This window comes from Nerophis lumbriciformis, linkage group LG15 (assembly GCF_033978685.3).
Source record: "Nerophis lumbriciformis linkage group LG15, RoL_Nlum_v2.1, whole genome shotgun sequence".
In the NCBI taxonomy this organism is placed as follows: domain Eukaryota; kingdom Metazoa; phylum Chordata; class Actinopteri; order Syngnathiformes; family Syngnathidae; genus Nerophis; species Nerophis lumbriciformis.
Window position 1 is genome coordinate 4,028,501 of NC_084562.2, and position 26,789 is coordinate 4,055,289.

The window sequence follows — 26,789 nt, forward strand, 5'->3', positions numbered from 1 at the left end:
CCCTTGTTCCACCCCCTGGGAAGTGAGGGGAGCAGTGGGCAGCAACGGTAGCCACGCCCGGGATGCACAAGTCTAAGTATGCAGATTTTTATTTATTTTTAAATGCTACATATATCAAATATTAGTGCGGTTTTGTTTTAAGTGACTGATTGTATAATTTTTTACTGTAACATTGCTTTTCTTACATTTTTACTGTTTTTTTTTTTTTTGACAATGTTGGTCAACAAAACTCGAGTTGCAAATGGCCCAGAGGCTACACTTTGGACATCCAAGAAATAACTAATAAGAGTACAATTTTGCATCACTAAGTTTTGTCTTTAAACGTGTTTCCAGCACCTTTTTTTACAAAATAAAAAAATATCAAAATGGCCACCGCATACTTTGAATTTTTGTTATGCAGCCCTTGGCGAAAAAAGTGTGGACACCCGTGATATAAAGTAAACAATTTAATGTGTTTAATACAGTACTGCTAGGAGGTCAACTAGATGTACCTCACTAATGGAGAGGTGCCCTTTGTATTTGGTAAGTTTTCTCTTTGATCAAAAACAAACAGCATGACTCCCAAGTATTGATCAGTAATGATTTGTTTAATTAGCAGGAGTCACGTGCATGATCAGTATCATTTAGAAAAGACATAAGGGGCACCTTCTAGTGTTCACAAAAAAAATCATTTAATTGGCTATAAGCAAAGTCCTTGGCATTCCAAATGCTTTTCCAACCCCTGTAAACACAACACTATTATGTCCCCAAAAAATGTGGTAAAAAAAAAAAAGTCAAAGTGCCTCCTTAATAAACAAAAGAGTTGTTTCATTTCCAATTGAAGAAAAAAAAACCATGTCAACTACTGTAGACTCTTTTAGACTACTCAGCTATGAAGAGGCACTCACTCGCAAAGCAGAATAGTCAATGCACAGAACTCATATTGTCCTAGCCTAACTTCAATACCGAATCAAATATCAGTCTAGTATGTTATGAGTTCTTTTCTTGTATAATTATGTAACAATATTCAATTACATCCATAATGGTCCATGATATTAAGGATGCAAGCAGTAAACTTCGATTCACACTGAAGTCCGTGGAAGGCGTTTGAATGAGATTGAGCTGTACAAAATTCCCATTTAGAGAACGTCGATGGCTTGATGTCGCTTTCCGTAATCCACAGCCCGATCTCCCTGCATGTCTCGATCTTCATCATCTGGGATGGGGGAAAAAAAGGCACAGGAAATTAATAATTACATGCAAAACCAAAATAGCAATTCAAAAGCAATTATGTTGCACACAACAACAAAAAATAAACAGAAATAGAACCAAATACGGATTAAACAAATAAAAATGATAACGGGTGTGAATTTCAATGTTTCAAGGAGAACACAGACATTTTTTATCTACATGTGGGTTAGCTGTTTGGTGGGTACAGACAGGTGCTACAGCTAAAAAGCAGCACAAGCAGGAGATGGCATGTGACTCTCATCCACAGTACCGTGAGTTCCTTGGTCTGGAATAGTCCGTGGGAGGCAAAATAAGTGTCCTTTTTTTAGGGAAAACAGTGCCGCATTCGGGACTGCATGCATTGCAGTTCTGCTTTGAGCCCAAAACTATGACATCATGCATATTGTATGTCTGTTTATGTTTGATGATGGATTCAAGGACCAAACTCATGGCAATGTGAGCTACTCTAACCGCACAAACTGCTGGGGAAAATGCTGGAGGGTGGGGTGGCAGCAGGACAGGGGTGGAGGAATGGTGAATACACATTTGGACAGGTGGTCCAGTCCCTCGGCCTGGCTCACCTTGAACGTCTTCCTCCCCACCATCACCATCCTCTTCCTCATTGTAGGCCAGCTCGGCCTGCTTGTCGGCTTCATACTCACCCACATTGCCATCGTCCCCATTGTAGTCCGCTAGCTTAGAGCCATGTTGCGGATCTACGGGGGACTCGATCTCATCAAAGAACCGGCCTGCAGGAGGCAGAGAAGGGCCTCATCAGGAAGGGAGAGAAGGGAAGGCAATTGAAGGGACAGTAGGAATGGCTGAAATACTGCATAGGTAATGCATGAAGGAATTGAAGAGGACAGGGGAGGTGAATGATACTATTGTCTGATGGAAGAAGTGTTACTGAGGAGCAAATTTGTATTGTATGCAACAAAATACTGTATTGCCTAGAAAATGTGCAAATCTTCATGGGCCTGAATGCAGACTGTTCTATAAGAGGTTCAGTTCTTTTATGTACTGTGTACACACACACACACACACACACATATATAAATATATATATATGTATATATATATATCCATCCATCCATCCATTTTCTACCGCTTATTCCCTTTGGGGTCGCGGGGGGCACTGGAGCCTATCTCAGCTACAATCAGGCGGAAGGCGGGGTACACCCTGGACAAGTCGCCACCTCATCGCAGGGCCAACACAGATAGACAGACAACATTCACACTCACATCCACACACTATATACATGCATATATATATTTGTATATATATATATATATATATATAATATATACATGCATATATATATTTGTATATATATATATATATATATATATATATATATAATATATACATGCATATATATATTTGTATATATACATATATATATATATATATATATATATTATACATACATATATTATATATACACGTATATAAACACAAATACATATTTATTATACATACATATATAACATACACATTATATATACATACATATAGATATATACATATATCCACATATGTATACATACATATGTATGCATGCATACATATACAGTATGTATGCATGTATACATATACAGTGTATGTATATATGTATGCATACATACGTATGTATATATGTATGCATACATACGTATGTATATATGTATGTATACATACGTATGTATATATATATATGCATACATACATATGTACAGTCATGGTCAAAAGTTTACATACACTTGTAAAGAACATAATGTCATGGCTGTCTTGAGTTTCCAATAATTTCTACAACTCTTATGTTTTTGTGATAGTGATTGAAGCACATACTTGTTGGTCACAAAAAAACATTCATGAAGTTTGGTTCTTTTATGAATTTATTATGAGTCTACTGAAAATGTGACCAAATCTGCTGGGTCAAAAGTATACATACAGCAATGTTAATGTTTGGTTACATGTCCCTTGGCAAGTTTCACTGCAATAAGGCGCTTTTGGTAGCCATCCACAAGCTTCTGGCTGAATTTTTGACCACTCAAGACAAAATTGTTGCAGTTCAGCTGAATTTGTTGGTTTTCTGACATGGACTTGTTTCTTCAGCATTGTCCACATGTTCTCAATAGGGTTTAAGTCAGGACTTTGGGGAGGCCATTCTAAAACCTTAATTCTAGCGTGATTTAGCCATTCTTTTACCACTTTTGACGTGTGTTTGGGGTCACTGTCCTGTTGAAACACCCAACTGAAAGACCCAACCTCCGGGCTGATGATTTTAGGTTGTCTTGAAGAATTTGGAGGTACCGTAATCCTTCTTTTTCATTGTCCCATTTACTCTCTGTAAAACACCAGATCCATTGGCAGCAAAACAGGCCCAGAGCATAAAACTACCACCACCATGCTTGACAGTAGGCACCAGTGGTGTTCCTGGGAATAAAGGCCTCACATTTTCTCCTCCAAACATATTGCTGGGTATTGTGGCCAAACAGCTCAATTTTTGTTTCATCTGACCGCAGAACTTTCCTCCAGAAGGTCTTATCTTTGTTCATGTGATCAGCAGCAAACTTTAGACAAGCTTTAAGGTGTCGCTTCTGGAGCAAGGGCTTCCTTCTTGAAGCCTCTCAGTCCATGGCGATGCAAAGCACGCTTGACTGTGGACACGGACACCTGTGTTCCAGCAGCTTCCAATTTATTGCAGACCTGCTTTTTGGTGGTTCTCGGTTGACTCTTGATCATCCTGACCATTTTTCTCTCTGCAGCAGGTGATAGCTTGCGTTTTCTTCCTGATTGTGGCAGTGACAAAACTGTGCCATGCACTGTATACTTACGAACAATTGCACAGTTGCTCTTGGGACTTTAAGCTGCTTTGAAATGGCTACAAGTGACTTTGCTGACTTGTTCAAGTCAATGATTCGTTTTTTCAGATCTGTGCTGAGTTCCTTTGACATTCCCATTGTCGCGTTTGTAACCTAGTCTAACGACTGCATCACATGAGCCCTATTTAAACGGGCTCAGAGAAGTCAACAGGTGTCGTCAATCATTATCACTCACATGAAGTTATGAGGCCATGCCATGAAGCTAGTTTGATTTGATTGTAACTGTTCTACATCACCAAAATTGATAGTGTATGTTGCTGTATGTATACTTTTGACCCAGGAGATTTGGTCACATTTTCAGTACACCCATAATAAATTCATAAAATAACCAAACTTCATGAATGTTTTTTGTGACAAACAACTGTGCTCCAATCACTATCACACTTTGTTTATTGTCGGCCTATAGTGGAAGCTCATGGCACTTCCTGTTATTTCTCTTTATATTAGCTATTTGTACATGCCAGGGGCGGGTGAGACTGAAGAAGTAGCGAGACAGGTATACCTTTGAGCTGCTGGTGCCTAGAAGACTCTAAAAAATAGACATCTTGTGGATGTTGGGTATTTATTTATCCTAATTGGATGCAAATATAAAAAGATCAGACACGGAAGAATGTAGGGGAAAATGAAGATAAATAAAAAATATGAAGTCAACACATTCAAGGTTTTAAGCAAAGTTGGAAAAGAAGAAAACAGGAACAGGAAATAAGTGAGCATAAGCTGAAGAGCACAAGCCAAGCAGCAGGAAATATCTTGTGCAAAGGGTCTTCTCAGATCTTTTACTAACTCAAAGTACTGACTCTTGCAGCAGGTCACCTTATGTCATGACTAAATTAATGACCCTAATAGTTACAGCCTGTGGCAATTTTGTTGACTAAAAGTTTTGTCTTCGTTTTCGTCAACGACTTATTTTCCCATGACTAAATTAGGACAATAACGAATAAAAACAAAAGTACGTTGACTAAAACAATAAAGAGATTGACAATTTAGTCAACAAACTAAAAAGAGACGAAAATGTTCACAGAGATCCATCCATCCATCAATTTTCTACCACTTTCGGGGTTGCTGGAGTCTATTCCAGCTGCACTTGGGCAGAACCCTGGACAAGTCGCCACCTCATCGCAGGGCCAACACAGATAGATAGACAACATTCACACTCACATTCACACACTAGGAGGGCCAATTTAGTGTTGCCAATCAACCAAGACTATAAAAATGGGATCCATTACCTCCCTGCTTGGCACTCAGCATCAAGGGTTGAAATTGGGGGTTAAATCACCAAAATGATTACCGAGCGAGGCCAACGCTGCTGTTGCTCACTGCTCCCCTCAACTCCCAGGGGATGGTACAAAGGGATGGGTCGAATGCAGAGAGTAATTTCACCACACCTAGTGTGTGTGTGACTATCTGTGGTACTTTAACTTTAACCTATCCCCAGGTGCATGTCTTTGGAGGCGGAAGGAAGCCGGAGTACCTGGAGGGAACCCACGCAGTCACAGGGAGAACATGCGAACGCCACACAAAAAGACCCCGGGCCTAGGGATCGAACCCAGGACCTTCTTATTGTGATGCACACGCACCAACCCCTGTGCCACCGTGCTGCCCAGACGAAATCCTATTGTATTAAATTGTGTCTTTACGCTTGTGGGACAAAATATCAAATCACAGTTGCATGTGGGAGAGGGGCTATTGGAAAAGCACAAAGGATATCCAATCAGAACTAGCGTCTTTGTAAGGCACAGTGTTTTGATGTTTCACCTAGAAAAGCAGGAATCATTGCAAGACATCAATACAATAGGTTTTCTACACAGGGAAGAAAGAGTACAAAAGACATGGTTGTACTTCACTTTTGCCGCGGTAGACAACAAAACTTGTAATTGTCTAAATAAATAGTACACCTACATGACAAAATATACACATTACATTAATGATGAAACAGAAATTAGTTACATTTTTATTTTAACAGTTAAAATCTGATTTCTCCAAATTATGCACAACAAATTGCCAACATGTATACAACTTTGTGTATGTATATAAGGCAACACTTTATTAGAGAAGATCTCAATACATTCTCACTGTTAAGATTTAAGCATCAAACACATGTTTATGTTCCATTATTTCCTGTTAAATAAATTATTTTAATACAAGTGTACGCACTGCGCATAATTTCATTTTAAACTCTGCTCAAAGCAAGTGATCGTTGCACCCCGCCATGCATCTAGCTCTACCCACCCAGCTCGTTTGCCTAATAAAATGGCGGACAGTCTGCTCTGTAGAATGCTACACTTTATATAATGCATCTTCGGAAATTAACAAAAAAAAATTCTGAGGCTTTATTTAGTCTCTTATTCTGAATTGATTCTGAAATGAAATAATGTGAAGCACCATATCAGATTTATTGAAATGCATCTGTATATGCCAAGTTATGCAGTGTTAATGTATTACATTGTACAGTAATTGTAATAACCTTAATAAAAGTGGTATCAAGACAACTTCAAAGATGTGTTATCCTTTATACTTTATATTTTAGTGGACAAAACTTACTGTAATTTTTGTCAACTTAAATGTTGAGTATTTTGGTCGACTAAAAGTAAATCAATTTAGATTAGCAAAATATGACTAAAACTAAAATACATTTTTGTCAAAAGCCTATGACTACAACTAATTTAAAATCTGCTGTCAAAATTAACACAGAGCTATCAGATTATATTAGCGTAAGAACGATATATTGGATTATATTGTTTTACTCTGTCGATGTCATTTGATAAGGTATTGCCTTGATTTCAGCGCACGGGTGATGACATCATCAAACTGCACTGTGCTCTACAGAGCCACAAGCTTGCTAGTTTACATCTGGAATTAATTTTCCAAATTTGTCCTTGGAATTGTAAACATGCAATCTACAATGACTGTAAAGCTCTGATTATGCAAGGGGGGAGTAATGAGTTTTCCTTCAATACAATATATAATATAATATCGTACATTATGGAGTAATGACTCTTGAGTCACACACAACGTTTATGCAACAAAATATGATTAGAAGCGGCCAGCTGTACTAATAATTTCACTAAACGTACACTATTAGTCCAGAGTTTCATACTTTGTTTTAGTTGACTAGTGTTCATGAATCTTTTAAATGACTATTTTCACACACAATGTTAAAAATAAATTTCACCTTTTTATACAGTCATTTACTTCATTGCAGTAGTTGTCTTATTTTGCAGTTTTTTTTAAATGCATGATTTGTTTATTCTTAATGAGACAAAATATCAGTTTGAGGGGAGACCTACTGCATTCATCGTATCGGTTAATATCGGTGTCGTGAATCAAGTGCTAGACATTGGTAAAAAGTCCAATATTGAGCATCTCCAGTTACAACAGAAATGTAATAATGTTGCAGGAATGTATTCACATCCTGATTTTCAGATTGCCACATCCACTCATCCATTTTCTACCGCTTGTCCCTTTCGGGGTCGCGGGGGGTGCTGGAGCCTATCTCAGCTGCATTCGGGCGGAAGGCGGGGTACACCCTGGACAAGTCGCCACCTTATCGAAGGGCCAACACAGATAGACAGACAACATTCACACTCATATTCACACACGAGGGCCAATTTAGTGTTGCCAATCAACCTATCCCCAGGTGCATGTTTTTGGAGGTGGGAGGAAGCCGGAGTACCCGGGGGGAACCCACACAGTCATGGGGAGAACATACAAACTCCACACAGAAAGATCCAGAGCCCGGGATTGAACTCAGGACCTTCGTATTGTGAGGCACATATATATATGCTGCCACATATCACCAGAAAACCATTCAATCCCAGGATTGAGGATCAAAAACATTACGAGACAATTTTGTTGAAAAAAGTCATAAACAATACCAACAGAAGTAGGGTATTGTAATTTAGATAAGTGATAGCGATGGGTACTTCATGATATACATAGACAGAGCACAGGGGGAAAGGCGAACAATAAAAGCTCTGATTCCATCAAATAAGTATGTTGTATCTGCAGGGTCATCAAAAATTCAACCCTTCAAAACAAAAGCATTTATTTAAAAAACATGGCTCCAGGCCTCCAGCCATACATACTACCCGTAACAATGTCATGTATGGTTGAAGCAAACTCACTTTGGTGATGACGTGCCCCTGCTGGGACTTGGTCTTTGGCACGGTGCGGCTGGATGGGGTTGGGTAACTGGGCAGGATTGCCTGGCAATGGAATACTTTTCAGACGCTCCACCTCACCTTTGACATCTGGGGCTGCCATGAGCAAAAACATGACGGGTTGTTTAAACTAAATATTGTGGTATAAGTACCAAACTACACCTGCAAAGGTGTTGAATGCAGGTTAAGCAAAAGGCAAATCAACTTTGCAGTAGCATAGATGAGATGGCATATTTTTTATGATTATTGTTAGGGAACAGGCCTCGAGAAATAAAGTAAATACAATTTTAATAGAAAAATGTGCACAGCAAACAAATACTCAAGAAGCGCTATATACATCTAATCTATTTTTATTATTATTATTATTCAAGAATAATTTAATTGGAAAGAAAGGTTGTACTCAACTGTTATTTTATTGTCTGCATACCTTTGTGTCATGGTCAATGTTATGGATTAAATAAATACCAATGACTTCTGTATCTGTAATAGTTGGGGTATGTTTGTCCGTAAGTTAGCAACATACAGTAACTCAAAAAGTTATGGGCAGATTTTCATTAAACATTAAGGAAATTAGATAAAGAACTGATTAGATTTTGATAGAATGATCCATATCATTCCTACCGCATTACCTTACGATTACTGTGTGAGGCAGACGTGTGTGTGATTTTTTTCATCATACTTTTTAGGCAATTTCTGAAATGTGATAAGGAACGAGTCATTACAATTGGGGGCTGATCCGGATTATATCTACGACGTCACCTTACGTTTACTTTACGAGACTCAACTTCTGTGTGTTCATGCTAGCGACCCTGTCTCTACCCACAGAGTCAAAGAGAGTGGGTGACTGACAAGGGTTCTCTTTGCTTCTTTCTCTCCGCTATAAAAAGCTCAAAAAGTTCCAGTCCGAATTACCATCTGGATTCAGGACTTTTTTACTATTGGGGTGTACAGTCGGGCCGAGTGGAGGTCTGTCCTCTGCAAGGGGTTCACTAGCTTTAAGCTGTGAGCGCCATGTGAGGCACTGAGTGTGCACCCTACCATTTTTACGATAACACTGAGATGCATCGTGCTAGCATGCAACCATTGTGGCAAGATGACACACAGAAATCCATATTCAATTTGCATGTAATCTCTGAGACTTTACCTCGAATTTGTCTTTGCTGTTCACCCAATTCATCTGCTTTGATATCTGCTTTGTTGTCTTCTTCAAATACTATTGTTTTGTCAGCCATTTTGATGACACCTGGAGGGGCAATCACAGCTGCCTGGACTTCTACTCTGTCGTGCTGCAGTTGGGGCTGGTCAAGAGATAAGCCCTGTCCCCCGGGACCATCAGCTGCCCCCATACCAGGTCCAGCACCAGCACCCACAAGCACATCCGGGGCTTCATCGCGCTGCTGAGTGATAGCTGGCTTCTTCAATTCTGTGTAAAAAAAACCAGTGACAAATTAAGCAGTGTACGCTAGTACTGCACGATTTTGAGAAAAAAACCTACCGGGTAATCGCGATTCAACTTGCGATTTTTATTTTTCATAAATAAAAGTGCATAAAACTTGACAATTAAGGAGTGAAGGATGACATGTTACCTTTAGGCTGTCAATCAACATATTCTTGTCTCAAGGTGCCACACACAAGAAAAATATGCAATAATTTATTTAAAAAATATTTGCCTTTATGCAGACAGACTAATAAATAAGAGCTTTTGTCTAAATTGTTCTTCTAAACTCAAGAAATAACCAATAACAACTATACAGTGTTTATAAAATAGTTCCATCATAATATGTTATTAATGCAAGTATTCATTTAAAATGATATCAACTTTTATATCTCATCACTGTAAAATTGTTTACCATTGTACTGTAATTGGAAGGTAAATAACTTTGTTATCCTACATAAATAAACAAACAAAAATAAAATGTAATAATTTCTGTTGACAGAAATTTTACCTAAATAGATATTGAACATCTTAGTGTATTTTTTTCCCAGTTGGAAAAATTAGGTCAGACACTGTCTTTTTGTTATTGCTATCACGTGATCGTGGCATTTTCGCTTGTTCCTCCGTGTTGGTGGGCTCATATTGCCCATCCGATTTGAGCTGAGTTAAGTTTGTGTTTATTTCGAACATGCATGCATACAACATGATACATCACCATTTCCAGTTTCTCTATTCAACATGTTTGAAAAGGAGGAAGAAGCAGAGCTTATTTAATCCTACCCCTTTTCCTTTACATAGCAGTTGCTAAAACTTTTGTTCACTTCTTGTTCTCAATTAAAACTGAAATATTTCCACAACGGGATATATGGCTATGTAATTACATTGGTTTCCTCCTAATTTGTGTTACTTTGCGGCACTTATCAATGGCAAGTCGTGAAGCTTTCTGTACTGCGAGTGTGAGGCGCTCTGCTCTAGTCTCCGCGAAGAGACACAAAAACTGTGAATGACTGAAAAGAGGCTTTCCATTGTTAAACGCGCTGAGGTGCTGAGAGCGATGCACAAAGTGAGATGTCTTTTTCCCTGTTTGAAGCGAGAAACAAATATACGCGAGGCTCAACCATTTTGATTGGCCAACATCTGCCACTCAGATTCCGGTGACGGCGGGAAAAAAAACAAACCTCTGCCTCTTGCGGTTATTTACCGCACTAATTAAAACCTTGATGTCGATTTGATTAATCGTGCAGCCCTGGTGAACGACGTTGACCACATCAATGTACATAGGTAAGATTATCTTCTAAGCGAATGTTGTGTTAGAGCATACTCATCCTGTCATTACTTACCAAATTGCACTTCATCAAGTTTTCCCACCTCACTGTCTTCAATACCGGGCATGCCGGCATCACTGCCAGGCTTTCCCATTATGTCTGCCACAGTACATGGAAAATGCAGCAAATAGCTGTTGTCAATATGTTGCTTTCTTTTTAAAGCTAAAGTAACATTTATCATGCAGTTCAAATAAGTAGCATAACATTTTTCCCTCTTTGATTGGCATTGTACACATGATTGATGGTTTGGAAGCTTCATTATCAGTGGCTTGTGGTAAGTGCATAATGTCTGAGTATGTACTTTAAGCACAATGCTTCTAACTTAATGGGGAACTGCACTTTTGGAATTGTGCCTATTGTTCACAATCATGACGACGGATGGATTTTTTTTAAATGCATTCTAAATATTAAATAAATTCAATCAGAAGTACGCTTACAATGGAGCCTATGGGAATTGTTCAATTCTGTCTATAGAGCCCCTAAAAACATCAAAATACCTCCATTAGGGTTTTATATACATTATAAAAGTATATATGTAATGTAGTAATGGGCACATTTAAAATAACATCTAATATTTACGTATTTTGATAATTGTAAGCATTAATTTAAAAAACGCATCACGTTTGCTTTTTTTTCCTTCATCACTAATTTCTGATCACTGCAGACTTTATGAGAGCCAACAAACATAATAAGACATCACTCACTATACAATGTCTGCTGTCATTAGGATGCCGACTGCTAGGATGTTCATATATTTTCATTTAGATGAAAAACGTCTCATAATCCTCGCGGAGAAACGGGATGAGGGCGAACAAGTGCTTTTCGTGTCGTTCTCGCCAGAATCAGATCCTAAATGGCTGTCAAAGTGTCTCAATTTGTCAGATATTATACTGTATCTTCAACCATCTACTTTTCAGGTGAGAGGCATGATTTATGATCTACAATAAACTTACAGGGAGCGGGGAAGCGAGAAAGCAGTCGATGATGTAAACATCGGCACACAGGAAGTGATCACAGCGCCGCTATAAATAGTTTGTCTGCGTTAGCGCTTATAATATTAATATCACTAGTACCGGTACTTGGTTAATATTGAAGTCACAAAATGTAAATGGGAGTATTGTTGGCTCTTTTTGCATGGTTATTCATTGGCTTTTATGGGCGGAACAGTGGAGCTCTCAATGGCTCCGCTGAAAGTGGACTTTTATTTACGTTTATTTAATATTTAGAATGCCTTAAAAAAAATCCATCCGTCGTCATGTCTTTCATAATGATTGTGAACGATAGGCAAAATTCCAAAAAAGTGCAGTTCTCATTTTAGGCGGTTAAATTTCCAATACAGGTATTTTAAATCGCAGGTCTATTTAAGTAGAATTTTCAGGCGACCATTTTTTCAGAAAGCAAAGGGCTGGACTTCTCCATTTATTAGTATTGTAATTGTTTAAATACAAGTTTCTTGTACAAATAAAAACTTACTTCACCAAATGCTTGACATAGCCATACATACATTATGTTACAGTTAAACAGCTTATGCTTATGCAGTTATCCTTATTAAGAACATCACTGCTGGTAATTCAGTGCTTCTCTTTAAGAAAATAAACCTAAACCTTAGCGGACTAACAAAGGAAAATGTAGGCATTTTTTCAAACAACTTTTGTCTGCTTTATCGTCATTGCTTTATTTAATATTTTAAGTGAACAAATATTTTTGTCTTGCACCACACGCACTTATTTTATTTTTTAACTTCACAACTGAGGATTCCTCGTTGACACACTAACACATTAGTAATTGTGCAACATCCATTTGAAAAAAAAACTGCTGCAGAGAAGGGTAATTCATAATAGCAATGGCAATTAACACATGGAAATACTAGATTATTCATACTTTTGTTACAGCTTAAAATAAGCAGCTATTAACAGGAGGTTATCAAGTAGACAAATAAGTGTCTCAAGAGAGCATGATATATATATGCTGTTGGTGTGTAGCGTCCTAGGCGTACACGTAAGGGGAGAGGGGATTGATCCTTAAATCAATAGTATCGATACCAAGAGTAGTATCAGACAGTGAATGATCGATACCAGAGTGATTAGATTGTGAGATATTTTTCTCACAAAATAATTCTTTGGTCGTTTCTGTTAATGTGTACAAACACAGGAGGACTTTGAAGGTCAAAATTCAAAGGATTTACATGAGAAGTAAATGGTAGTTTTTGCTTTTGTTTAGTTGGTGTACTATTGACTTTGTTTTGTTCAAACACATGTATGTAATGCAAAGTGAATATGTGTTGATATTTTTACACTGTTGGTAGCACTTCCCATAAATTAATTATTTTTTTTACAGTTAATACATGGAATAGCTACAAATCAGTATGGACTAATGTTACCCATGGTCGGTAATGGAATTGGCCACAAAGAACCCTGATTGAAGCAGCCCTACTAAAACATTTCACAATGTCAGCTGGTCAGCATATCTCCATCACACTTAAAAGTGCAGAATTCTTATTAATAGCCATTGACAAAAAATGTCATATGTGTATCCTGTTAATGGGTAATGGATATGATAGAGAAATACAGTAGTTTGTTGAATGTCCTTACCAAATGTATGCTTTTATGGATGTGCGTCACGTCATGTACACTACCTTTTAAATCTAGACTGTCACGGCTGTGAGTGGCCACTGTGCGGCGCTCTTCAGCTAACTGCCCACCCAGGACTCCATCAGTATGTCTTCCAGCCACTATGCCCTTTTGGCTATCAATTGCATTCTAAAAAGTCAAACAGAAAAGAGAAATGAATAACTTTAGTTCAACAAAAAAGAAACCAAAAAAAAAAAAAACATGTTGTAGTAAAACTATGCTGAAGCTAGAATTATATCTTAAATTAGTATAGCATATGAACATACTAACCCGTCTTAGCTTGACAACTTCTTCTTCCAGAGTCTTCTTTGATTCGTCATACTCGGTTTTCAACTGTGCAATCTGACGTCCACACTGTAAGCTAGAACATAAATATTACACGTAAATGACAATGGAAAGACTAGATATGGTCATGAATATCAAAAATAAACTGGACTTAAACATATTTAAGTGAAATTTAAATTTTACAATTTTACTTTTTAAGCTCAGGAATTGCAAGATTGAATCACTTGTTGATTAAACAGCAAAGAGACATACCAACTAGGGCTGCAACGATTAATAAAATGTATTAATTCTATTGGAAAGCTGTTCTTGTGCTTAGATACTCGTTTGAGTGTAACTAATAAAAAAAAAAAAATCTGAACTGCATGAAAGAATTTAAAATAAGTTAAATAAACAAGGTAAAAAAGAATGTGGAAATAAGAAAAATAGAAGGCCAAAAAAGGCAACTGTAGGTTAAAAGAACGTTAAAAAAAAGTAAAGGAAAGTAAAAGAAGGTACCGTAAATTCCAGACTATAAACCGCTACCTTTTCCCTAAACTTTGAACCCTGCGTGGATTTTTCTTTTGCAGTAATTGCCATGTTTTGTGTTCAATAATTTTCATTAAACCCAAGCAGATCACTAAAATGGTGTTATTGTTTGTACTACGGCCCCATCTTTTGGACGAGTGCGGTCACTGCAGGTGTTGCGAGTTAAAATGTACTCTGTTTTAATGCTTTGAACCAAAGTATGTCTTTTGCCTTTCTGCTCAAAAGGATCCTTCATTACTCCAAGCAAAATTTGTAATTTTTACAATTTAACTAACATCATTTCAACTTACTAAACCTTCCAATGTGTGATGTCTGAATGAGTGTTTTCACACATTTTTATTTGTGCTATCATAATGAGACTAGCTTAGTTAGCATTAGCTAATATACTTAACAAGTCTATGACTGTTTGTTAGTATTATGGATTTTACAATGGCGTTCTTTTTGTATTGTTTCAGTTTCACAAATTCCTCAGTAAATTAACCAAAATGTCACCGTGGAGTTTTAGCTTCTGCAGCTAGTGGGTCCATGAAAATGACTTCTGTTGTGTTTGATCAGCCGTTTTACTGCCGTGTTACAAACACCGTCTGGAAGCAAAGTACGTAAATAAACATTTACAAAATATTTCTGTGTATATATAATTAATTTCACAACGTATATATTATGGCTTATTGTCCAGTGTGGCTGATATATAGAAAAATTTTGTTTTCTCCGAAAATTTAGTGGCAGCGGCCTATATCCCGGTGCGCTTTATAGTTCGGAAAAACTGTAAAGAGAAGGTAAAGGTAAAATAAGATAAAAAAAAAAAAGAAGAAGGTAAATAGAGGGCAAAAGGGGTAAAATAAGAAGGTAAATGGAAGGTAGTTTGCGTCGCCATAGCTTGAGGTTAGGTAATGCTACGCCACATGAAATTGGCGAAATGTGACATAATGCCCGAAGCGAGGCGTACAAGACGGCGTGGCGAAGTTGGGAGAGTGGCCGTGCCAGCAATCTGAGGGTTACTGGTTCAATCCACACTTTCTACCATCCTAGTCACGTCTGTTGTGTCCTTGAGCAAGACACTTCACCCTTGCTCCTGATGGGCCTGGTTAGCGCCATGCATGGCAGCTCCCGCCGTGAATGTGTGAATGGGTGAATGTGGAAAATAGTGTAAAAGCGCTTTGAGTTCCTTAAAAAGGTAGAAAAGCGCTATACAAGTACGACCCATTTACCATTTTACAAGCATATTCAAGGGTCAAAATGCATACATATTGGCAGGTCTGTGCATATCATGGAAACAATGGTATGTCTTTTGGGACATCGGAGTAATATGATTGCACTTAGTAAAATGCTTTAGGATCTTGTCAACACAGCTCTAATGTCCACAAGCTAACCCTTCCATTTCAATTTAATTATTTTTTTCCATTTCAATTTAATTCTTTCTATCTGGCTCTACGAAGGCGGGTGCTTCCCTTTCTCTTATCTTTCTTGCTTTTGCGTCTTTGTCTTGTCTCAACTTTCTTGGAGCCTCTTTTTGCACTGCTCTCCAAAATCTTAACAATTAATCAACCGGTTCTCTCTACAAAATTGACAAGATTTTGTGGACGACAATATAAGGTTCAGGGGAACCTGCTCGTTGCTGCTGGAATCACGATGGACGTGTGGGAGAAGTGGAGAGTGGTGTGCCTGGCGATTGTTGAGGACATTGAAGCTTATCTATCCGGAACTGTGATAACAGAGCATCTGCTGGTTGGTTTGAGCATCGCCTTGGTGTGTCGACAAACTCAGAAGACTATGGGCAGCCATTCAAGATGCCCAGAAGCTCCCAGTCATGATTGATGGGATGGGTATGGGTGTAGGCACTCAGACTGTAGCAATTTCTAAACTGGCTAACCTCTCAGAGAAGCTTGCTGTTCTTCAAAGCGAAATTATGATCAATTTGGGGACCAGAAGAGTACAATTAGAGTAGACAAATCTATTGGAATTAATCTACTCACCCTAACCTAATCTACACTTTGGCCCTCCATCCAATTTGCGCTGCAGTGAGACGCTCTGAAATCCCTTTTCTCCCTTATAAATAAAGTTGATTTGATTTGATTCCCTTACAAACACCTGCTGATTGTTTGATTTCATTGGGATTCTATCACGGACGTCTCCACAGAAACCAGCTTTGTTATTAGTATGTTACGCTATGGAATAAGAGTGTGGTGCCAGACGACGCAACGTCCCAAGTTTATGGACACACACACATTCAAGCATCCAATGCCCCTTCACCCCCAATTGAGATACGCTGACCACGGAGCTGCGCCACTTTCTGGCTGCCTGCAGGTTGTATGTCATAAAATGTGCTTATGTTTGCTGAGGTTTTTTTCCTAGTCTCACACTGCGTCTCCTACAGGAGCATAGTTTGGGAGTGGCTTTTTTTCTCCCTACTTTTGTTTGTCCCTTTTCCCATCTTTAACGGGGCGTCGCTTATGAGGCGACCCATCAGCCCTGCTCTCCTGTCTACCCTCTGTCCTACTGAATATCTGTTTCTTTGACGGATTGACTGTAAACAAATTTTGTGGTACGTTTTAAGTGCAATGACAAATAAAGCATCTTGTATCTTTATAAATTAATTCGTTTTCCTGCTTATCCTGTTCAGGAGTGTGGGTGATCTGGAGTCTATCACAGCTGACAAGAGCCGGTACACCCAGGACTGGTCACTAGTCAAGTACAGGGCACATGTAAACATTAAACCATTCACCCCAATGGGCTGTTTAGAGTCCAATGAACTATTGATGCTTTTGGACTCGTAAGGAACCGACACAAAAACTGGGAAAACATGCAAAGTTCTGAAGAGGGATTTGAATCCAGGACCACATGGACATGATTTTCTGAAATGTGTTTAATGTAAAAGCACAGAAAGTTGCAAGACGGTTCATAAATTGTCACTGAGCATACCTTTCATATTCCAGCTTTCTCTCCAAGGTGGTTCTATTCCTTTTCACCTCTTTTAGCTGCTCTTCTTGTTTCATAAACTCCTGCTTCAAGTCAGTCAGCTGCTCTATTGGCCCATACACAAACAAGCACCATTAGAAAAAAAAATGATGATCATAAGTAGTGAGTTTGGGTATTGTTCTGGTCAGGCATATCTTACCTTTAAGCCTTTGGATTTCTGTCATTTGGGCTGTGACGTCATCCTGCACCTTAGTCTAAACACACAGAGAAAAAAGTTCAAGAATTCTAAAAGATCCAGAGAGTATTGGTTAGTTAAGGAACAAACTTTCTTATACTAGCTAGAGATGGGCTTTTGACCACATTTCCTTGACTGTAATAACTATTTAATCATTTATTTAAAAAAATAATTCCTTATATATCAGATTTAGAATGTTGGAGATCAGTGAAAGAAGCATCTGCATGAATATAGATTAACTTTGCGAATCTGACGTCATTATTAAGAAACAAATTCCCCATATATTAGCTTTAAAATATTGGAGATCAGTAAAAAAAAGTGTCTTCATTCATGTAGATTAAAAGGTGCTGTTTGCAACTTCCTCACAGTAACATTTTTCAAAGCAAAATATATAACAAAAACACCTCTGGTTAGCTTGCTTATGTTACCATTAGTTTAACAGAACACAGTTGTTTGACAATTGATTATATTTTTTACAATTGCAAATCCATCTATTTCGCGGTAGAAAATGGATGGCAGGACAATTGCAAATTTCATGTGATACATTTTTTTACCGGCCCGAATAAAATGATTGGCGTTTACGGCTGTCACTCTCATGGTCTTGTCAACTTGTACGCGCATTCACACAGACAAAAGCAGTCCAACAGAAGCAACAAACAATTTGCAGTCATGTTGTTGTTATGATAAAACATACATTCAATGACAGATAACGCTAGCTATCAATTGATATTGATAGCCAAACACCTAAAGCTAATATGCGTGCATGTGCTACATATGTACATAATTACGTCCAAGAAGCCACAATAGGGCGGGATATAATGTGGATAAAATACATTGAAAAGTTGGCGCCCTCTAGTCATCTGTGTAAATGTTGCAAACATCCCCTTTAACTTTGCATATCTGATGTCATGTTCTTTTGTGGCACAAACTACTGTATTTTCTGGACTATAAGCCGCTAATTTTTTCCCCATGTGAACTAAGTATTGTTACGAAATGGAAGCTAATGCAATATTGTAGGTGTCAACAATTATACAACTATAAGAGCAACACATGGATAAGGGGTAAGATCAAACTCTTCTTCTTCCTACTACCTTCAAGAAAATTGAACAAATGTAACCCTAAGATGATATAAATGGGTTATACTTGTATAAGTATAACTTATATATATACTTACACAAGTATACAAAATTTACAAGTATAGCGCTTTTCTACCTTCAAGGTACTATTACCACATTCACACACTGATGGTGGGAGCTGCCATGCAAGGTGCTAACCACGACCCATCAGGAGCAAGGGTGAAGTGTCTTGCTCAAGGACACCATGGACGTGACTAGGTTGGTAGAAGCTGGGGTTTGAACCAGGAACCCTCAGGTTGCTGGCACGGCCGCTCCCCCAACCGCTACACGTCGTCTACTCTAATTGATCATTATTGTTACTTATTACAAGCATGTCTGAAACAAATAAGCGGCCAAAGTCATTACCAACCATTTTGAATCTGTGGACACATGCACTTTCCTGATTTACTTTAAAAAAGTAGAACACACAAAAAAAAAAAGAGTGTCGATGATAGTTTAATGATAGTTATACTAATACATAGATAATACTTAAATAAAACGTATATCTTACTGGATGCAGAAACCACTGAGGGACTGCAATTTTAAATAGACACGTTTTTGGATTACTTGTATTAAATTATTTACATGTAGTTAAGCAACTACAACAGTATGTAGGATGAAAGATGGATCAATCAATGTTGTCCATATGTTATATTATTTTAAGTATTATTTTATGCCAAATAACATAATGTGATATAGGTAAGAGATGATATAGATTTGCCCATCCCTATTACACAGGTTTGAAAATTGTATCAAATATTGAATCGAATTAAGTCCTGGCAGCGTTAGTTTAGTGTGTGTACAGCATATGGACGTGAAACAACTGAGCTCATGACTCAGCGAAAGGTACCCAGCCTTTCCCAAACACACTTATCTTTAGTACCTCCACAAGGAAGTTATCTTTGTTTGTCCATCCGTCTGTACGCAGTGTTTAAGCAGGTAAACAATGGAAGAATGAAATTTTTTTTATTTACCTGCAGTTCCGGACAGTTTACTACAGTAAAAGTGCTTTACAGAGTTGAAAACAACGCCCTGATGACCTATCTCCACACACACGCACACGCACACACACACACACACACACACACACACACACACACACACACACACACACACACACACACACACACACACAAGGAAGTGAACAGGAGTCAAGTGAGATCACAGGATTAACATAAGCCATCTAAACAAGGAGCTCAGTTCTACAGTGGAATAATTACACCAATTATATCAAATGATTTCTAAAACAAAAACTGGGTGAACCAGTTTGAATTCATAAAAAAAAGCCTAACTCACACACAGTCACACGGATTAAAATATATACAGCATAGCAGTTTTTTTTAACCATGGTGATTGTATGGATGGGCGATATGGCCTTATATTTATATTGCGATATACAGTATATTGCAGCTTCTTCCTATGCCAATATATATATCAAAATATATTATTTGGAATATAAATTATTATAGAACCATTTCAAAACAGACTCCTTATTTAGCTGCTGACATTTGAGTGTTATAATGTGTCATTTTTAGTTGTATTATCATGTTAAAACTACTATTATTCTACTTGTTAATTTACTGTTAATAGGTGGTTACTTTCTGTTGTAACATGGTTCTATCTACACTTTGGTCAAAAGGTAATAAGCACTTATTCATCTGTTGCCTACTTCACATTAGTTTTGAAGAGATTACAACTTTGGGTATTAATCCGATACCAAGTAGTGTAGTGGCAGTATTGGCCATAAAAAAAGCTGAAACTGACATTTAAAATGTTCAACAACATTGAATGATTCAACTTTTACTAATTATAATCAGACTAGGGTTGTACGCTACAACAGTAGGGGACGGCGTGGCGCAGTTGGGAGAGTGGCTGTGCCAGCAACAGGGTTCCTTGTTTGTTCCCCACCTACTACCAACCTCGTTACGTCCGTTGTGTCCTTGAGCAAGACACTTCACCCTTGCTCCTGATGGGTCGTGGTTAGGGCCTTGTATGGCAGCTCTCGCATCAGTGTGTGAATGTGTGTGTGAATGGGTGAATGTGGAAAATGTCAAAGCACTTTGACACTTTGAGTAGTAGTATAACCCATTTACCATTTATCAGTACTTATAAAGTAAAGCGGCACTAATAAATAAAAAAATATACTATACTGCCTTTTAAAAATACTGGTACTTTTTTTCACAACCGCATGCTGCCGTACGGCGGTGACGAACAGAGCCGAGGCGCATGTGAGAGTCTCAAAATGCACACACAAAGTGCATACAAGCAGAAACAGAGTGGAGATTGAGGAAGAATGGCAAAAAAAGCCAATTCTACTGGTTAATAAAGAGGGTGCAGTGCATGAAGCACAATATGGAGTTAATTTTGCTTTAAAACTCAGAATAAAGGTGACGCTTTAAACACAGGTGCGCCGCGCTGCAAACGCTCCTTTAAGAGTGGCAACCATAAGATATGAAGCATTTATTACAATGTCAATAAAGCTTTCTATTCTAATTAGGGCTGCAACAACTAATCGATTAAATTGATTAAAATCGATTATAAAAATAGTTGGCGATTAATTTAGTCATTGATTCGTTGGATCTATGCTATACGCATGCGCTGAGGCTACTTTAAAAAAAAAAAAGTAAACCTTTATTTATAAACTGCAACATTTACAAACAGCTGAGAAACAATAATCAAAATAATAGGAGTGTAACGGTACGTGTATTTGTATCGAACCGTTTCGGTACGGGGGTTTCGTTTCGGTGCGGAAGTGTACCGAACGAGTTTCCACACGGACATATTAAGTAGCGTACTGCATGTTGTGTAAACAATACTCAATATGCCGGACATTTGAGGCATTTAAGAAACTCCACCCTGACAGCTCCGCAAAAGAGGACATGTCCGGTGAAAAGAGGACGTATTGTCAGTCTATCGTAGCCCGTTAGCTGCTAGCAAAAGAGGACTAGCAGCGATCGGTTTCACCGGACGTGAAACCGATCGCTGCTAGCATGCTAGCAGCGACCGGGCTAGGTCCTGACCATACGTCCTCTTTTCACCGGACATGTCCTCTTTTGCGGGGCTGTCGGGCGGTGTTTCTTAAATGCCTCAAATGTCCGGCATTTTGAGTTAGGGTTTCGTGTATTTTCAATGTACGCTCAAAGTTAAGAAGGTTAAAACCACAACAAATTGTGCGTGCAGCAGCATTCGTGAGGGAGGGGCAGAGACAGAGAGAGCGAGAGAGTTGTGATTAACGCGCATGCGTCGTCAGGCTCTGCTTTTTATCCATAGATTTATCAGATTTAATTTTTTATTATCTATAGCAGGGGTTTCAAAAGTGTGCATGTTTGTAACATTTTCCTTGTTTTATTTGGCAAGGTGAAAGAACATGGCGCCAGTATGCTGTTTTTTTCCAATAAAACACTGGAAAGGATAGAAATGTATTTTGTCTCTTTTATCCGATTATTAATCGTAGTAATAATCGACAGATTAATCGATTATCAAATTAATCGTTAGTTGCAGCCCTAATTCTAATGTAACCTAATTCTGGATTATGGCAGGCTATATGTAGTATGTAAAATTAAGTATATTTAAGTTAACTTTGAGTTATTTTAAAGCGGAACTGCACTTTTTTTTGTTCAGTTATTATGAAAGACATGACGGATGGATTTTTTTAATGCAGTCTAAATATTAAATAAACGTAAATAAAAGTCAATTTACAGCGGAGCCAATGGGAGGTCCTCTATTTCGCCCATAATATCCAATACAAACCAATTCAAAAAGCGCAATCAATACTTTATTTACATTTTGTGACTTGAATATTAACCAAGTATTAGTGATATTGTTATTAGGGCTGCACGATTATGGCCAAAATAATAATCACGATTATTAATTACGATTATTTACTGGTAATTTAAACATACTTTTTGCACTATTTTAAACAAACTGTATGTAAACTTGGCTTTCATTTAAAAATTAAACTATAAAAATAACGAATTATTGATCAAATAAAATGTTCAAAAGACAAAGGGCTAACTAAAATAAATATGCCATTGCAGAGTGTGATCATGCAGTGTAAACTAGTGAAAAAATAAGATTATGCAAAGGAATACATGCATTGTACTGCTCACAGTATACAGTATATAGGACATATGCCAATTAAAACGTTATTACATCTGTTATTTTGGTGAGCCTTTGAGAGGTGGATGGATACGGGGTACCTCGGTGCACAGTTGATGTTACGGTCGTCTGTATTTTGGGCACCCCCGCTTTTGTGGCTGTTCAGTGGGGTTTTCCCCCGGTGGTGGGCCACGTGCTCTGTTAGCATTCACTTTTACAGTGCGGGCATACGATGGCAGTTCAGAAAAGAAGGGAAGTGTTTTTAATGCTTACCGTGTCTTCGCAACTGGCTAATTTGTTTGGATGTGCACACCAACGTAGCTTTGCCGTGCAATTCGTTGTGGCCTTTGTTGGTTCATCCGCGCGGGAGCATTTCTGGGTTTCGGTAAACAAGCAGGAGTGCCTGGAGAACGGCGAGGCGTGTGGTCGTGTTCTGGGTTAAAATGCCTACCTCTTGGTACCCCTGTGGGTACCTCTGCAGGAGGGGAGGGCACTGATGTAATGTATTAATTTTTCCTAATATTTTCAGGAGCTGACTATCTATCTTCAACCTCAATTGTCACTCACTCATATATGCTCTCACGTGAGTCCACAGTCTATCGGTCACTCCCTAGTGGTTGGTTGACTGTTGGTTGTGAACGTGCTTCATTTGAAAAGCAGGGTAGCCTGTATTTTTTAAATGTTAATAATGCGACGATCACCCTCATTTAATCGTAGCTGCCAAAATCGTGATCACGATTAAAATGTGCAGCCCTAAATGTTATTATAAGCGCTAACGCAGGTTAATTGTACAGCCCTAATTGTTATTATAAGCGCTAATGTAGGTTAATTATTTAAAGCAGCGACGCGAGATCACTACCGTGAGTCCCTATGTTTACATCATCCAGTGGTCTGCTGCTTCCTTGCTTCCCTGCTTCTTGGAAGTTTATTGTAGATCATAAATCATGCCTCTCACCTTGAATGTAGATGGCTGAGGATAATCTGACAAGTTGGTACACTTTGACAGCCATTTAGGAGCCGGAACTGGCAAGAACGACACGAAAAAAGGCTCGGTCCCGTCTGCCCCTCCACCCCGTTTCTTTGCGAGGATTATGAGACATTGATGTTTTACTATGTTTGTTGGCTCTCATGAAGTCTGCAGTAAGGAATCAGTGACGAAAAAAAGCAAACGTGACACGTTTTTACCTTAATGTGCTGCGTATGCTTAAAATGATAAAAAAATAAGTAAATATTAAATGTTATTACTTTACTTTAACACCGATAATTTTTTTGACGTGTGATTAATCCGCATGGGTCATGACTACTCCTTTTTGACCCTCGGCCCGTTCCGTGGCGAAACGTAATACATTGGAGCGAACGCCTGCTGGCGCCTTTCCCGCTAATCGAGAGGGGGAGCTTCATTAATACCATTAAATGTAGATTGTTACTCAAACTGATTTGGTCAAATCGAATAAAAGCTCAGCGGTGACAAATATAATTGTTGTGATGTGTCTTTAAATTAATGTGCCGCGTATGCTTAGAATGATAAAAATGAGTCAATCATACATGTTATTACTTTACTTTAACACCGATCATTTTTTTGACGTGTGATTAATCCGCATGCGTCCTGACTACTTCTTTTTGACCCTCGGTCCGTTCCGTGACGAAACGTAATGCATTGGAGCGAACGCCTGCTGGCTAATCGAGAAGAGGCGCTTCACGTCTGTGTTTACATTACAGTTGAGTCCATTAATACCATTACAATGTACCGTATTTTCCGCACTATTAGCCGCACCTAAAAACCACAAATTTTCTCAAAAGCTGACAGTGCGCCTTTTAACCCGGTGCGCTTTATATATGGATAAATATTAAGATTCATTTTCATAAAGTTTCGATCTCGCAACTTCGGTAAACAGCCGCCATCTTTTTTCCCGGTAGAACAGGAAGCGCTTCTTCTTCTACGCAAGCAACCGCCAAGGTAAGCACCCGCCCCCATAGAACAGGAAGCGCTTCTTCTTCTACTGTAAGCAACCACCCGCTCGCGTAGAAGAAGAAAAAGCGCGCGGATATCACCGTACGTTTCATTTCCTTTGTGTGTTTACATCTGTAAAGACCACAAAATGGCTCCTACTAAGCGTCAGGGATCCGGTTCATGAAAAGACGCAATCTCTCCATCCACACACGGATTACTATTTCACAGCAACTGATATTCCTGTGAAACGCACCGTGGATACAACGGGAGCACGTACGGTGAATATTCGCACCACAGGGAATGAGAAGTCATCCTTCACTGTGGTTCTAGCTTGCCATGCTAATGAAACTTCCACCCATGGTGATATTCAAAAGGAAGACCTTGCCAAAAGAGACCTTTCCAGCCGGCGTCATCATAAAAAGCTAACTCGAAGGGATGGATGAAGAAAAGATGAGCGAGTGGTTAAGGTAAGTTTAAGTTTACGCGAAGAGGCCGGGTGGCTTTTTTCACGCAGCTCTGTCCATGTTGATATACGTATGTTTGTGATTGCACATTTGTGTACATTTTGGGAGTGAACAGAGTTGTTAGAACGCTGGTTTTTAATATATTATTAAAGTTTGACTGACCTATCTGACTGTTTTTTTGACATTCCTTTAGCGCAGTTAGATGCGGCTTACAACACCGGGCGGCTTATAGGTGGACAAAGTTTTGAAATATGCCGTTCATTGAAGGCGCGGCTTTTAACCCAGGGCGCCTTATGGTGCGGAAAATACGGTAGATTGCTGTATCGATCAGTTGTGGTGAAGAAGGAGCTGAGCCGGAAGGCAAAGCTCTCAATTTACCGGTCGATCTACGTTCCCACCCTCACCTATGGTCATGAGCTTTGGGTTATGACCGAAAGGAAAAGATCACGGGTACAAGTGGCCGAAATGAGTTTCCTCCGCCGGGTGGCGGGGCTCTCCCTTAGAGATAGGATGAGAAGCTCTGCCATCCGGGGGGAGCTCAAAGTAAAGCCGCTGCTCCTCCACATCGAGAGGAGCCAGATGAGGTGGTTCGGGCATCTGGTTAGGATGCCACCCGAACGCCTCCCTAGGAAGGTGTTTAGGGCACGTCCGACCGATAGGAGGCCACGGGGAAGACCCAGGACACGTTGGGAAGACTATGTCTCCCGGCTGGCCTGGGAACGCCTCGGGATCCCCCGGGAAGAGCTGGACGAAGTGGCTGGGGAGAGGAAAGTCTGGGCTTTCCTGCTTAGGCTGCTGCCCCCGCGACCTGACCTCGGATAAGCGGAAGAAGATGGATGGATGGATGTAGATTGTTACTCGAACTGATTTGGTCAAATCGAATAAAAACTCAGCAGTGACAAATATAGTAGAGAGGAAGTCCAGAGTAACTTTCAACACGTCAATACACGAAAGTGCTACATTGTGATTAATGCATCAAATAAGTGTTGTTCAAAGAGTACCTTTTCGTCGGTGCACTTTTTGAAGACCGCGTCTCGGGCCTGCAGCCTGCCCTTCAAGGCGACGTACTCTCCATCCTTCTGCTCCAGCTGCTTCCTGTGCGCGTCCACCTGCACCATCAGCTCCGAGTTGCGCTTCTCCAGCCGGCTCCTCGCCGCGTCCGTGCGCTTCACCCGCGACTGCACTTCCAGCAGCTCGTCCAGCGAGCGGCCGTGCTTGCTGGACACGGTCCAGTAGTTGAACGCCAGGATGGCGACGATCGCCATGAGGAATACGAGGACGAAGGACGGGAGGCGGCCTCCGCGTCGGTTCGCGCCGAAGCCGATCATTTCCGAAACAGGACTCGTTGGAAAAGTGTCACTACGGCTTGGTCACCTTGTGGCTCAGTGAGAGGATTTCCACGGCGTCAGACGCATGCGTGTGCATGTCGTGTGTATGCGGCAACCGCGCATCAAAACGTCATAAATGTGATGATCAGTTGTCGCGAAGTCGTCTCGCATCTCTCTCTCGGTCTTCACACCCAGTTGTCGACTTCCTTCCGCATACTGGGCATGTGCCCCGCGGTCCGCCCAATGAA

At 39.4% G+C, this 26,789-nt stretch overlaps 1 protein-coding gene across 2 annotated transcripts; it reads right to left on the reverse strand.

The window, feature by feature from the left end:
- Positions 1–566: 566 nt before the first annotated feature.
- On the reverse strand, positions 567–26,789 carry LOC133616004 (protein GOLM2-like). 2 transcript variants are annotated; one of them, XM_061974981.1, is made up of 10 exons: positions 26,215–26,789; positions 17,550–17,604; positions 17,354–17,456; positions 13,895–13,985; positions 13,630–13,753; positions 11,010–11,093; positions 9,379–9,657; positions 8,199–8,330; positions 1,791–1,958; positions 567–1,195 (listed from the first exon to the last, which is right to left on the reverse strand). In XM_061974981.1, exons 1-10 carry the CDS (start codon positions 26,539–26,541, stop codon positions 1,119–1,121), a joined length of 1,440 nt encoding a protein of 479 aa, XP_061830965.1. In that variant the 5' UTR covers positions 26,542–26,789; the 3' UTR covers positions 567–1,118. The 2 variants fall into 2 exon arrangements, with proteins under 2 accessions (XP_061830965.1, XP_061830966.1); XM_061974982.1 differs by lacking the exon at positions 1,791–1,958.

Coding starts and splice junctions, on each gene's coding strand:
- LOC133616004 (XM_061974981.1), bottom strand. CDS start 26,541: ATGATCGGCTTCGGCGCGAACCGACGCGGAGGCCGCCTCCCGTCCTTC. Junction 17,457..17,549: donor AGAAATCCAAAGGCTTAAAG/GTAAGATATGCC, acceptor ATGGGCCAATAG/AGCAGCTGACTGACTTGAAG. Junction 13,754..13,894: donor AAGTTGTCAAGCTAAGACGG/GTTAGTATGTTC, acceptor TTGACTTTTTAG/AATGCAATTGATAGCCAAAA.